We start from the raw sequence: 15,906 nt of genomic DNA, 5'->3' as shown, positions 1-15,906 counted from the left end.
CCATAGTCCATCCTCTGCCTGGCCAGGACAGTCTTCAGATGGGGCAGCATGAGATTTGTCAGCTGCTTCACTTCATCCAAGTATTCGGCAGCCACGTCTGACACTGAGTTCAGGACATGTCCAGTGCCTGTCCAGCCACTATAGCATTCTTGCTGTCTACATCCAGATCCACCATGAAACTCTGTAGCACTTGCTCCATCTTCATATCGGCCTCCGCCAACCGCATCACTTTATTCATGGCACTGCTGAAGCCCAGTGTAGTGTGGGTGCCACAAAAGATCTGCCCTGCTGGTTTTTCCAAGTTGTTCATCTCTGCCAACAGCTTTGAAAAGCCTTTGTTGTGCTCTGTGCTGTCAGTCATATGTGCATCTACAAGTTTATAAACATCCTCCACATTGACTCCTCTGACTGACGCCAGTATTTCGAACCCCATATCCACTTGCATTTCTATGTCCTCAGTGGTCTCTCGGTGAATGGGTAAGACAGGCAGAGGAAATGGGCTATCTTGACCTGCATGCAGCCCTTGTACCATGAACTGGCCTACACCTTTCTTTGTGGTGCTCTCCGATGCATGTGTTATCATTTTACCTTTCTCCTTCTCCTCCTCAAGCTTTCCCACAAAATAGATACAGACTTTGAGCCTCAATTTGCTGCACAGCTGCCGTTATGCCAAAGTGTTTTCCTAAGATATTATTTTATTTTTAATGATAGAAGGGAGGAAAAGGGGGCAAAAATCATGTCCAATTTAGTTTTTTGGGTGGGGTGGGGGGTTTATTTCATGATAGGTACCAACTTCCAATACATAATATCTCTCAAATGACCCAATGCACCATCACTGAAGTGGGCATAATCATTTTCCAAAATTTTTATTTTTAGGCCATTTATCCCCTCCCCCTACCTGTGTCTGTGTGAAACCTGTGCTTGTCTGTGTGGTATACCTAATAGTGTGTGTGCAGTATGTGCACTCTTCTGTACAGTACAGTGTGCATGTCTGTTCACAGTATACAGTATTTCTTGCATAGTGCGTGCGTGTGTGTGCGCGTGCACGCGCGGGGTTGAGGGGCCAAGACCATGTCAGGCCCAGGGGGCCAAAATTTCTTAATCCGCCCCTGGTTATAGGGTCACAGTTCAAAAGCCAGCATCTGTGATGGTATGGGGGTGTATTAGTTCCCAAGGCATGGGTAAGTTACACATCTGTGAAGGCACCATTAATGCTGAAAGGTACATACAGGTTTTGGAGCAGCATAAGTTGCCATCCAAGCAACGTTATCATGGACGCCCCTGCTAATTTCAGCAAGACAATGCCAAGCCACGTGTTACAACAGCGTAGCTTCATAGTAAAAGAGTGCGGGTACTAGACTGGCCTGCCTGTAGTCCAGACCTGTCTCCCAGCGGTGCAATATGAAGTGTATAATACAACAACGGAGACTGTTGAACAACTTAAGCTGTACATCAAGCAAGAGTGGGAAAGAATCCACCTGAAAAGCTTCAAAAATTGGTCTCCTCAGTTCCCAAACGTTAACTGAGTGTTGTTAAAAGGAAAGGCCATGTAACACAGGGGTAAAATGCCCCTGTGCCAACTTTTTTGCAATGTGTTGCTGCCATTAAATTCCAAGTTAATGACTATTTGCAAAAAAAAAAAAAAGTTTCTCAGTTCGTGTCATGACTTGATCTTGGGTGTTTGCTTTTCCGGGATGTAACGGAAAGTTGGCACGGGCGAGACGGGAATGAAGGTACATGATTTATTTAAACTATCAAAAAAAGGAATAAACGAAAAGCGCGCACAAGGGCGGAAGTACAAAACTTGACTATAAACACAAAACTTGCACAAGGGCAGAAGCTATGAACAATTAAACAAAACTTGCAAACTATGGCTTGAATAAAGAAAACTTACTTGGCATGGACAAAAAAGGAGCAGCGTGAACGATGGACATGAAAAGGAGTTAGAAATGTGTCGAGCATAAATGTGGTGAGGTCGTCAGAAAGACAAACTGAAAAACACTGAACTTAAATACTACAGACATGATTAACGAAAACAGGTGCGTGACTCAAGACGTGAAACAGGTGCGTGACGTGACAGGTGAAAACTAATGGGTTGCTATGGTCACAATCAAGAGTGCACAATGAGTCCAAACTTGGAACAGGTGAAACTAATGGGTAATCATGCAAACAAGACAAGGGAGTGAAAAGCCAGAAACTAAACAAAACATGACTTAAAACAAAACATGATTACACAGACATGACAGAGCCCCTCCCTTAAGAACAGATACAAGATGTCCATAAAAAAAAATTAACAAGAGTCATGGGAGGGCGGGAGGGGGACATGGCGGTGGGTCGCCAGACCACGTGTCCCCGTATCCACCGGGGCAGAGTTAGGTGGCGGCGGCGAGTGGAACGCCGCTGCAGCAGGCGAGGCGGGCGCCCAGGGAATGGCCACATTCGTGGCCGACTGGGAGGTGGGCGCACTTGGCGTGGCGGGCGACCAGGTAGCGGCCATATCCGTGGCCGACGAGGAGGGAGGCGCGTCATCATCGTGGCAGACGTGGCTTGGCGTGGTGAGTCAGGCGGCGAAGCTTGGCGTGGTGAGTCAGGCGGCGAAGCTCGGCGTGGCGAGTCAGGCGGCGAAGCTCGGCGTGGCGAGTCAGGCGGCGAAGCTCGGCGTGGCGAAGCTCGGCGTGGCGAGTCAGGCGGCGAAGCTCGGCGTGGCGCGTCAGACGGCGAAGCTCGGGGTGGCGCGTCAGGCGGCGAAGCTCGGGGTGGCGCGTCAGGCGGCGAAGCTCGGCGTGGGTCTTGGTCTTGGCGTGGGTCTTGGTCTTGGTCTTGGCATGGCGGGTCTTGGTCTTGGTCTTGGCATGGCGGGTCTTGGTTTTGGCATGGCGGGACTTGGCGTCTTGGAGCTGCGACTGGCGGCACTTGGCGTCTTGGAGCTGCGACTGGCGGCACTTGGCGTCGTGGAGCTGCGACTGGCGGCACTTGGCGTCGTGGAGCTGCGACTGGCGGCACTTGGCGTCGTGGAGCTGCGACTGGCGGCACTTGGCGTCGTGGAGCTGCGACTGGCGGCACTTGGTGTCTTGGAGCTGCGACTGGCGGCACTTGGCGTCTTGGAGCTGCGACTGGCGAGACTTGGCGTGGAGGGTCTTGGTCTTGGACTTGGCGTGGAGGTTCTTGGTCTTGGACTTGGCGTGGAGGGTCTTGGTCTTGGACTTGGCGTGGAGGGTCTTGGACTTGGCGTGGAGGGTCTTGGTCTTGGACTTGGCGTGGAGTGTCTTGGTCTTGGACTTGGCGTGGAGGGTCTTGGACTTGGCGTGGAGGGTCTTGGTCTTGGACTTGGCGTGGAGGGTCTTGGTCTTGGACTTGGCGTGGAGGGTCTTGGTCTTGGACTTGGCGTGTAGGGTCTTGGTCTTGGACTTGGCGTGGAGGGTCTTGGTCTTGGACTTGGCGAGGAGAGTCTTGGTCTTGGACTTGGCGTGGAGGGTCTTGGACTTGGCATGGAGGGTCTTGGTCTTGGACTTGGCGTGGAGGGTCTTGGTCTTGGACTTGGCGTGGAGGGTCTTGGTCTTGGACTTGGCGTGGAGGGTCTTGGTCTTGGACTTGGTGTGGAGGGTCTTGTGCTAGCCTTGGTGCGGCGACAGGTGCTAGCCGTGGAGCAGCGACAGGTGCTAGCCGTGGAGCAGCGACAGATGCTAGCCTTGGAGCAGCGACAGGTGCTAGCCTTGGAGCAGCGACAGGTGCTAGCCTTGGAGCAGCTAGCCGTGGTGCTAGCCGTGGAGCAGGTGGAGGTGGCCTAGCTGGGGGTTGCGGCTTGGCAGGTCGGAAGACTGGTGAGGGCGGTCGTGCTGGAGGCTGTGGCTTGACGGGTCGGAAGACTGGTGAGGGCGGTCGTGCTGGAGGCTGTGGCTTGACAGGTCGGAAGACTGGTGGTGGCGGCCGTGCTGGAGGCTGTGGCTTGACATGGTGATGCAGAGCCACCCCACCTACACAGCTCCCGACCCCAGCCCCCCCCTCAAGGGGCGGATACCAGACGCGCTCTCTGCGGTCTGGAACTCTCTCTAGGGGTGGGCGGGGGGAGGCAGAAACGTCCCCTTTAAATTGTCCAAATTGTCTTTTTTGTACCTGGGATTGAGTGGGTGAAAAAAAATTGTTTTGTGTCTTGGGTGTGGCTTGAGTCCTGGGGAGCGGGGAATCAAAAGAAAAATAATTCAGAAAAAAAAAATCCTGGTCTTTGACGTCATCCGGGCGAAGCCGGGCTGGCTGCTGCTTGCTTCCGCCCGTAGGGGGAGGGGCTTGTGGGAGCGGCGTGTCCTGCTGGCTCGCGGAAGTTCTTCCTGAAGTCCTTCGTCGGGAGCGGCGCTTCCGGCACTGCGCTGCGTCCCCGCATTCCTGGGACCAAATGGAGTCTCTATACTCCACGGAGGAGTAGCGCAGCGTTTCCTCCTCCATCGCGCACAGGACCGCCCAAGAAGCCTCATCCACATTGTCCAACTCGGCCAACTGACTTGCGGAAAAGCGGGTCTGCTGACGACCTACTGTCATGACTGGGTCTTGGGTGTTTGCTTTTCCGGGATGTAACAGAAAGTTGGCACGGGCGAGACGGGAATGAAGGTACATGATTTATTTAAACTATCAAAAAAAGGAATAAACGAAAAGCGCGCACAAGGGCGGAAGTACAAAACTTGACTATGAACACAAAACTTGCACAAGGGCAGAAACTATGAACAATTAAACAAAACTTGCAAACTATGGCTTGAATAAAGAAAAAGTACTTGGCATGGACAAAAAAGGAGCAGCGTGAACGATGGACATGAAAAGGAGTTAGAAATGTGTCGAGCATAAATGTGGTGAGGTCGTCAGAAAGACAAACTGAAAAACACTGAACTTAAATACTACAGACATGATTAACGAAAACAGGTGCGTGACTCAAGACGTGAAACAGGTGCGTGACGTGACAGGTGAAAACTAATGGGTTACTATGGTGACAATCAAGAGTGCACAATGAGTCCAAACGTGGAACAGGTGAAACTAATGGATAATCATGCAAACAAGACAAGGGAGTGAAAAGCCAGAAACTAAACAAAACATGACTTAAAACAAAACATGATTACACAGACATGACAGTTCGAACTTTACATGGCTTGTATTTGCAATTTATTCTATTGAAAATAAGTTGAAAAGGATTTGCAAATCATTGTATTCTGTTTTTAATTACGAATTACACAACGTGCCAACTTCACTGGTTTTGGGTCTTGTATATACTTTACCTTGATTGGTGTATTTTGTTCAAAGTTGATTATTAGTGTCAGCTCTCTTCACTTTTTCAAATTGCTGGACCCATTCAAAAAGCACAAACGCTCCAACAACCCCCCCCAACCCCCCCCCCCCCCCCCCCCCCCCCACACACACACAGATTCACACCCAATGTTTAAACAATTGTAAATGTCAACATTTTTATTATAGTGTTTTTTAGTCTAATACACAATATTTTTGAATATTTAACACATTTTTAATTGTCTGTCATTACACTGAATCCATCCACCCCCATCCATTTCCGCCCCTTATCCGAGTCTGGGTTGCTGGGGCAGCAGTCTAAGCAGAGATGCCCAGACTTCCCTGTCCCTGGCCACCTCCTCTAGTTCTACAGGGGGGACACCGAGGTGTTCCCAGGCCAGCTGTGAGACATATACTCTCCAATGTGTCCTAGGTCTGCCCCGAGGCCTCCTCCCAGCTGTACATGCCCGAAACACCTCACCAGGGAGGCTTCCAGGAGGCATCCATAGTCGATGCCCGAGCCATCTCAGCTGGCTCTTCTCGACGTGAAGGATCAACAGCTCTACTCTGAGTCTCTCCTGGATGACCGAGCTCCTCACCTTATCCCTGAGGGTGATCCCAGACATCCTGTGGAGAAAACACATTTCTGCCGTTTGTATTCCCGACCTTGTCTTTTCGGTCATTACCCAAAGCTTGTGACCATAGGTGAGGGTAGGAACGTAGACTGACCTGTAAATTCTTCTTCACCACAACAGACCGGTACAGTGACTGCATCACTGCAGACGCTGCACCAATCCGTCTGTCAATCCTGCGTTCCATTCTTTCCTAACTCGTGAACAAGACCCCGAGATACTTGAATTACTCCATTTGAGGCAGAACTTCACTCCTGACCCAAGGGGTGCAGTGCACCCTTTTTCGACTGGGGAACCATGGCCTCAGATTTGGAGGTGCCGATCCTCATCCCAGCAGCTTCACACTCGGCTGCAAACCACCCCACTCAAAACGCAGAGATGCGATCCTCTGGCCACTCATACTGAATATTGGCAGTTATTCTTCAATTGCAATGATGCTTATGCTGTTTATCAGAATTATACTTCTTTGCACTTTTTGAACCCTATTTAAAATTTTGGCTAATTCTATCGGGATAAAAAATTTTTTACTCCATTGTGTCATTCAATGGAGCCAAATTGATACCTACTATGTAAATGTTGTGAGTTTAGTCCAAATTATTTTGGCTCTTTACTATTTTGCTTTAATTTCCTAGATATATGATGACTTAACTTAATTAATGTTATGTTTAATTATATCAAAATAGCAGGGAGGTCTTATCCACATAGTTTTTAATAATAACACATTATTTTTATTTTGTCAATTCACTGTATGAATAGCGGAAGTTTTACTTTAATTCTAATTATTGTTTATACGTCTGACATACATATTGTGAATTTAAGTTGCATTAGACATGTATTTTGGCTAGATTTCAGGGTGTATTTAGGCTTTTTTACCTTAAATAATGGTTTATAAACTATTTTTCTTCTTTCATTAGCATCATACTGTCTTCGAGTTATTTTGAACTTGAAATAGGTCAATTTGGTTTATAAGTCTTATTCCGCTCTTCTTAAAGTTATTATACAATTTGAGCTAATAGATTTATTTCTCTAAGGAAAGCCCAAAACTGGTTACCCCAATTCCTGTTTGTTATTTTAGCTTTGTGGATAGGGCCAATGAACTGTTGTAAGGTGACCTCCACAGAAGGCATCACACCAATAATTATTCTTTACGTGTTCATAATCCTTCCATTTGTGCAGTTATTCTGAAACCAATCACTTGTTATTTTAGCTGTGAAACAATTTAAAACATATTTGTATCTGCCTAATGTTAGCCATTAACTTTAACGACATACAGTCGGTGTATTTTGTTCAATAGTTGAATTTTAGTGTCAGCTCTTATCGCTTCTGCTCTCAAATGGCTAGGCCCATTCAAGACAACTAACACACGCTACAATAGCCCACATCTTTATCCCCCATTCCTCATACATCAATTAGCCCCACACACACACGCACACGCACACACACACACACACACACACACTCCACACACACACACACACACACACACAGGCTACTTCACATCCCATTTTTAAACAAATGTAAATGTCTTATTTCTAATTGTCTGTCATTGCACTGTAGAGATATTAGCAGTTATCGTCTATATGGAATTACTGTTTATGCTGTTTATCTGGATTATTTTTCTTTGCACATTGTGGCACCTATTTTAAATGATTTAAATGCATTTTAGGAAATCAGTAACCAAGAATAGTATTGGATTCACAGACCTCTAAATAATCCCTAACATCTATCTTATAAAAAGTAACTCTGTTGTGTCATTTATGGAGCCAAATTGATTGCTACTGAGTAGATGTTGTAAATTTAGTCAAAAGTATTCTGTCTCTTATCTCTAACCCTGCCATCTGCACAGTTATTCTGGTATTTTCCCTGGCGATACCATTTGTACGGAGTTGTTCTGGAACCACTCATTTGTTATTTTAGCTGTGTGTTAAAGCCCATTGTCTCGTTGGAAGGTGACCTATTCCTAACCTATTTTAAATGTTGCCCTTTATTATCCTCATAAACACAGTATTGTACTTGACGATGCCATGTGGCTAATTCTATCTGGAACATGTCCAGACAAGTCTCCATCTGTCCGTCCGATTGTTCACAGTAAAGGGTTGCCTTCATCGTTCAAGTACAACAATTATGAGGTTCAGCTAAACACAAGCATTGAGACTTCTGGGTAACATCACTTTGAGTTCGGTACTTGCTACAGATAAATGCAGACTGTACACCAGATCTGGGCAAATTAAGGCCCGGGGGCCACATGCGGCCCGTTAAGCTTTTCAATCTGGCCCGCCGGACATTCCCAAATATTTTTTTTAGATCTTTAAGATGGAAACTGTAGCTGCCGTTATGATGTGCAGTGATGTTTTCTAATGACCGTAAGTCTTGAACTATACAAAGTATTTCAATGGTTGGAATCTGCGCTTTTGAATGATATACTAGTTACTATGGTAATCTATACGATGGTAATCTAAGTCACAGCAGTTCAGACGAGGCACCAAGCAGTGTGGGTGGGAAGTGTTTCCACAGAGTGTTCCCAGAGCGGCCTGAAATGCAGGTGTCAGGGACAGACGCGGAAGGAGATTTTTGCAACAAAGTTCTACAAGAAAAGTGGTATTACATCAGATTGGAGGTGGGGGTTTGTTTTACTCTTCGCGTTCATATTTCGCCGTGTTTGTTGCATTTTTGTTGTGTTTCGCTTGATTGTAAATAATGTGGATGGAGAGGGGGGGTGTGACGTTCATATGTTGTCAATATTCAGTGTTTTATGGTTCATAGTTAATATTGTAAATCCCACATTCTTTACATTCATGTACATTCTGGGTGAAAATTCCACTCTGTTTCCTAAGGCGGTCTGTCATAACGTTTTTAGCATTCAATCAGACATTATTGTGATGTTTTGTATTAGTGTTCCTAAAAATAGGACCCAAACACACATATTGTACAGCAGATTGTCACAGCTTATATGTGTGTGTGTGTGTGTGTGTGTGTGTGTGTGTGTGTGTGTGTGTGTGTGTGTGTGTGTGTGTGTGTGTGTGTGTGTGTGTGCGTATATTTATTTATATATATATATATATATATATATATATATATATATATATATATATATATATATATATATATATATATATATACATAGATAGATGGATATACTGGCCCCCAGACACATTTTTTTCTCTAAATGTGGCCCCCGAGTCAAAATAATTGCCCAGGCCTGCTGTACACTGTAGCGTATTTTTAGGGTTTAAACCTGGATTATGGTTCTATGAATTTTGCTTGTTAGCCTACTGCATCACAAGTGAACAAAATAAATTGATGAGAAACCAGAAAGTGATTGGAGCAGACACTAGTCTAAAAATGACAACACTCATTTTTATTGCAAATGAGAACGTCAAGCAAGCAGGAGGGTTTAGAGGGGGAAGAACGAGCCGCAGGGGTGAGCCAGAGGAGCGAGCCAGAGGGCTTGTTGCAGCACCATAATCCGCATTGAATAGAGGGGACGGCGTGGCGCAGTTGGGAGAGTGGCCGTGCCAGCAACCTGAGGGATCTTGGTTCTATCCATGTCCGTTGTGTCATTCATGTCCGTTGTGTCCTTGAGCAAGACACTTCACCCTTGCTCCTGATGGGTCGTGGTTAGGGCCTTGCATGGCAGCTCCCGCCATCGGTGTGTGAATGTGTGTGTGAATGGGTGAATGTGGAAATAGTCTCAAAGCGCTTTGAGTACCTTGAATGTAGTAAAGCGCTATACAAGTATAACCCATATAACCCACAATAATGTCAAAATTAGACATTATCAACCGTCTCAATGACTCGTGGTAATTTGCTATTCAAGGGTGGTCTCGGAACGTAAACCCACTAATAACAATCTATCGGGCTACTGCACATCAGTCACCAGGGCCAATTTGGGGACCTAAGCAGAATTGTTTGTGTGGTCCTCTCTCTACCTGCTTCTAATTTGCCTGTGACTGCTGATTGGTCACATTGATTGCTGTCAATCATTGGCCTGTCAACCTGGCACCCTGGTCCTCTTTTATTTCCTCCTGCTTAAGGCTGACTTTGGTGCTGTTTGCTGAGTATTCACCCCATTATGCAAAGTGGGGTGGGGCCCCCTGCCCTGTGGAGGGCCTTACGCTTAATATGTGTGTTGCTTATAGGGAGTCCCTATCAGTCAAACAACAACAACAACAAAAAACATTGTGTTCAATTGCAATAATGATGATTGATGATTTGGTTCCTTATTGACCTTGGTTTTTCCCTTTACAGAATTGTGTCCAGTTGAACCAGTATAAATTGGAGAGTGAGATTGGAAAGGTGAGTTTTTCAGACTGTACTCTAACTATGAGTAGATAATTTTATACCTATTTACATTTATATCAGGATCTTCAAGCACACAGCTTTTAAAGGACTTATTCAAAAATATTCACTGATCACATCATCCATCCATCCATTTTCTACCGCTTGTCCATTTTGGGGTCATGGGGGGTGCTGGATCCTATAATCTACATAAACTAGATCCAATGCAAGAGCAGTATCATGTTTTCAACCTTTTCAGAGATTATATTGTGCATGTCTGGTAGATTTTACAGATATATAGTAATTTTACAATTTCATTATCGCGACACAAACAACATTGTTGTAGGGACGGCGTGGCGCAGTGGAAGAGTGGCCGTGCGCGACCCGAGGGTCCCTGGTTCAATCCCCACCTAGTACCAACCTCGTCATGTCCGTTGTGTCCTGAGCAAGACACTTCACCCTTGCTCCTGATGGGTGCTGGTTAGCGCCTTGCATGGCAGCTCCCTCCATCAGTGTGTGTGTGTGAATGGGTAAATGTGGAAGTAGTGTCAAAGCGCTTTGAGTACCTTGAAGGTAGAAAAGCGCTATACAAGTACAACCCATTTATCATTTATTTAATTTACTTTAAACAGAAGAAAAAAAAACCCACAATGGTCACTGAAATAGGAATTGAAAAATATTGAGGTCAAAAATTGGTTGTAGAAGAGAAACTTTGAAAGGCTGAAATTAGAGATGTCGATAAATGCTGTAAAATGTAATATCGGAAATTATCGGTATCGTTTTTTTTATTATCGGTATCGTTTTTTTTAATTTTTTTTAATTTTAATTTTTTAATTTTTTATTAAATCAACATAAAAACACAAGATACACTTACAATTAGTGCACCAATCCAAAAAACACCCCTCCCCCATTTACACTCATTCACACAAAATGGTTGTTTCTTTCTGTTATTAATATTCTGGTTCCTACATTAAATATCAATATATATCAATACAGTCTGCAGGGATACAGTCCGTAAGCACACATGATTGCGCGTGCTGCTGGTCCACTAATATTACTAACCTTTAATAGTTAATTTGACTCATTTTCATTAATTACTAGTTTTTATGTAACTGTTTTTATATTGTTTTACTTTCTTTTTTATTCAAGAAAATGTTTTTAATTTATTTATCATATTTTATTTTATTAATATTTTAAAAAAGGACCTTATCTTCACCATACCTGGTTGTCCAAATTAGGCATAATAATGTGTTAATTCCACGACTGTATATATCAGTATCGGTTGATATCGGTATCGGTTGATATCGGTATCGGTAATTAAAGAGTTGGACAATATCGGAGTATCGGATATCGGCAAAAAGCCATTATTGGACATCCCTAGCTGAAATCATGGGTATCCCAGCACCATATAGATTATATTGCCTTGAGCAACACAATGGATTTCCTGAATAACAAAAGCTTTATTTGAACTATAACTCATCTAAAATCTTTAATAACCAGCACAATTTTGTAACAGTCCACTTCTTTATTAATGTCGTGAAGTTTAGCATATTAAAACATTTTGATATCATTAAAACATAAGTTTCAAAAACATACCAAATTTTCAACCACGACCAGGGTTCGAATTTAAGATCTTAAGGCTTTGCACTGCAAGTACTAATGATGTCCACCATGGGGTCAACTGAGGTGATAGAGGACATTTTGCCTTCATATTTTAATCAGTAACAAAGCTTGATGTGACCAGGAATACATTTGGGGTAAGATATTATATAAAGCGCCTTGTCATTCAATAATTTACTTTATAATATGCTTCTTCCCCACTCCCCTGATTGCAAAGCCCTACGTAGAGCGCATTTCTGCAATTTAATTCAGGTGAAAGCAACATTAGTTACATCAGTATGATATCATGTTAATGTTATGTGACAGCACATTTCGGATCGGATAATGTTTAAAGTAAAAGTGGACTTTTTTGCGTTACGCAGTTGGAGTTGTAGCAGGCTGTGCATGACTAAAGATCGCATATTGAGAGAGGATGATCTACGCATGGTGATGTACAGCACACCTGATTTCCTACACTAAGTACATTTACAGTCAGTCATAGCATCATCCTTTTGTCACTTAAAAAAAATCCGGAGTAAATGACCATGGTGTCCTCAATGGTAGTTACAGCCATGCCTCAAACTGACATGAGTAATAAAAGGATAGACATTGCCGTCTTTTGGACAGATTAGACAAAAGAGCTTGTCGGCAGTTTGCCTTCATTCGTGTTTGTTTAAGAAGGCAAACATAAAGCATACAAAGAACACCACCTCTTGTGAAACATGGTTATGTTCTATTTCATGTCTAAAACCGATCAAGCTAGAAATCCCTAAGAATGTCCAAGAACAAACCATTTTGAAGAGGCCCTTTAAGAGTTCTGTTCTTAATATTTATTATCTGGAAAGAGCTGAAATACGCAGTTTAAAGAAGACAGCCTTCATTTGTGAACATTATTCCACATCGATTTTATTGTACAAGTACTAAGGAACATGTAAATTATAGGTCATGTAATGTAATAAATATACAACTTCAAGCAGTGTGTGTGTGTGTGTGTGTGTGTGGGTGTGTGTGTGTGTGTGTGGGTGTGTGTGTGTGTGTGTGTGTGTGTGTGTGTGTGTGTGTGTGTGTGTGTGTGTGTGTGTGCGTGCGTGTTTGAATAACATGTGTTTTATTTGTGAACAACAGAATGCATGGGTGACTCCATGTTTCAAATGTTGTGTTGCAGGGATCTTATGGTGTGGTCAAACTCGCCTATAACGAAGATGATGACAAACATTATGTAAGTTTGCTCACTTATTTTGATACTTGTTTTTTATTGTTTATTGTCAGGGTTGGGGGACATGGATTAAACTCTATACCATGATATATATTGCTGAGTTGTACAATAACGATATACTGTATATCACAATGTAATTAAAAAAAAATTGGTATACATATACGTTACAGTGCTAATGCTGATATTTTAACTTTTCAAGATATTTAAATGATTACATTTTTAATCACAATTATAATTAGATAAAACACCGGATGGTGATGTAATTATTTCCCTATTCCTTATTATTTTGAGCAAAATGAAATCAATAGAGCAAAATAACCATGTGTAAAGAAAAACTATTGATTCTGATTTAAATCCTTTTATTTTTGCTCTTAAAGTCCTCTTTTGTCCAGGGACATTTCCGGAGGTAGCAAAGATCAACAAAAAACACACAAAACACACTTTTGACATAAAAAAAAAAAATGTTCCAATCACTGTTGTATCGACTGTATACTGATACCAGTAATAATCCACCCACCAATGTTTACTTTATAAAGCTCTAGTTCAGCAGTATCCTCTTGAAGTGGAACATATCCTCTAGTGATGTCATGATCTGTGGTCCGGATCATGTTTTTGTTATTTTCTGTTAGTTTTGGACTCTTTTAGTTCCTGTTTGTGACACCTCTGAGTTTGGTTTGGTTGCCATGGCTGCTTATTATGTTCACCTGTCTCTGATTAGTGTTCGGCCGCTCACCTGCTACCCGAGCGGCGAGCACTAATCAGAGGCATTATTTAAGCCTGCCTTTGCCGATCAGTCAGCTTGGCGTCATTATTCTCTACAAGCACAAGTTACCGTATTTTCTGCACTATAAGGCGCACCTAAAAACCACACATTTTCTCAAAAGCTGACAGTGCGCCTTATAATCCGGTGCGCCTTATATATGGATTAATATTAATATTCATTTTTATAAAGTTTAGGTCTCGCAACTACGGTAAACAGCCGCCATCTTTTTTCCCCGTAGAAGAAGAAGCTGCCCCCGTAGAAGAAGAAGAAGCGCGCGGTGCATGCTGGGATATGTGACGTTTCATTTCCATTTGTGTGTTTATGTAAAGACCCCAAAATGGCTCCTATTAAGTGTGTTGTCTGTCTAATTATAAATAATGCAGACGAGGCGTGTTGGCTGAGTTCCCCACGTTTACTCACAGCGTGCTCATAATCACATTCTAACTGCCGGCATACAACAACGCTTCTCAGGGCTACCGGGCATGCTCGTCACTAGCGTTGCATGCTGGGTAGTGTAGTTGTTATATTCGATAGCTCATAACATCACATTAAGAGACACGCTTACACGCTTAATTCAATACTCGCCGTCATTCCGGGTGGATTGACAAAAGAACTCCAGCCGCTAGATATTGGTGTCAACAGGGCATTCGAAGCTAGACTGCTAACTGCGTGGGAACAGTGGATGACAGAAGGCGAACACGTGACGTTCACCAAGACAGGGAGACAGCGTCAGACGACATACGCCACTATCTGCCAGTGGATCGTAAATGCCTGGGCTGATTCAGTCTCAACTGTGGTCCGAGCTTTCAGGAAGGCAGGAATTGTCACTGAACTGCTAAACAGCAGCTTTTGTTTATTCATTTTGGGAGTGAACAGAGTTGTCAGAACGCTGGTTTGTTATCTATTAATAAAGTTTGACTGACCTATTTGACTGTTTTGTTGACATAGGTGCGCCTTATAATCCGGTGCGCCTTATATATGAACAAAGTTTTGAAATATGCCATTCATTGAAGGTGCGCCTTATAATCCGGTGCGCCTTATAGTGCGGAAAATACGGTATGTGAGTTTTGCCTTGTCTCTAGTTGTTTGCTTCATGCCTTGCTACATAAGTCTTGTTTGTTCATGCTACAGTTAGTAAGTTTTTCTCGTCCATAGTTTATGCTAAGTGTTAGTTTAGCTTTGAGTGCGATCTGGCACGTTGTTCTATCGGCTCGCTTTCTGTTTTGTACTCCTTTGATTTCGTGAGGAATAAATCATGTTTTTACCTGCACGCCTTGTCCGGAGTAGTCCGTCTGCATTCCTGGGAGAACGACCCCGCAGTAAGCTGCGAAAACCACCACGTGACAAGTGATAATGAATACTTATAAGAAACATACTTTATTTGCCACCTTGGGGGCAAGGATTGCTGACTTAGAAGTGGCTTTGCACTTACATTGCGTTGTTTTATTAAATTTGAAGGACACTGGAATTTGTAGAATCTAATTAAAATCTCTAACGATAGCCAAAGTTATATTATTTATATTGTATATTGTCTATATTGCACAGCCCTAATTATTATATTATACTATATATTTTACATCAGGGCTATTCAACTACATAATTAAGAGGGCCGCAGTTTCAAGAGAGAGAGGGCTCAGGGGCCGTACATCGAAATTTAGATGTTTTGTCAGAAAGTGCCTCCACAGGTTATACTAGTCGATAGAAAAGCGCTATATAAATCTAATCCCCTGGAAAACAGCCGTGAGATGATCAAACATGACTTTTAATGCCATCACCTGACATGGTACATGTAGGTGTGTTCACTGCATTTGAATCAAAGCATATTTCATTCAGTTTCAAAAGTAGCATTTAGTAGAATGTTAGCGTTAGTCTAGCAGCTAGCAGCAGGCGACAAACAATGTACAGTATTTTGGAAATAAGCATGTTGTCTGTTTACTTTTAGTCTTGGGTAAACACAAAAATTAACAAGTATTATTTTCAGAGAAGTAGCGCAGAGCTCAAAGTATGTGCACAACTGAGCCATCTCATGAATGATACATTTTGTCATTTGAATGAACATGCTGTGTGTTTTGAGTTTATTTTCATTGCGTTTTTCTTATTTCTAAAAAGTGATCCGACATTTTTAACTGCTTTTGGCAACATAACATTTAAGA

The 15,906-nt window shown here is 43.2% G+C and overlaps 1 protein-coding gene across 4 annotated transcripts in view; it reads left to right on the top strand.

Annotated features, from left to right (window-relative positions):
• camkk1a (calcium/calmodulin-dependent protein kinase kinase 1, alpha a) overlaps positions 1-15,906 on the top strand; it is a 179,688-nt gene that overhangs the window by 64,502 nt on the left and 99,280 nt on the right. For all 4 annotated transcript variants that reach the window (XR_009815477.1, XR_009815478.2, XM_061963124.1 and 1 more), the window contains exons 3-4: positions 10,146-10,193; positions 12,940-12,993. Coding sequence is in view for 2 of the 4 variants with exons in the window: in XM_061963124.1 (XP_061819108.1) it covers positions 10,146-10,193; positions 12,940-12,993 (102 nt within the window). In the remaining 2 variants the exon portion in view is untranslated. The remainder of the gene's footprint in view (positions 1-10,145; positions 10,194-12,939; positions 12,994-15,906) is intronic.

This window comes from Nerophis lumbriciformis, linkage group LG09 (genome assembly GCF_033978685.3).
Source record: "Nerophis lumbriciformis linkage group LG09, RoL_Nlum_v2.1, whole genome shotgun sequence".
NCBI classification, from domain to species: domain Eukaryota; kingdom Metazoa; phylum Chordata; class Actinopteri; order Syngnathiformes; family Syngnathidae; genus Nerophis; species Nerophis lumbriciformis.
The sequence above is the reverse complement of the archived record's forward strand: the minus strand, read 5'-3'. Positions and strand labels throughout refer to the sequence as shown.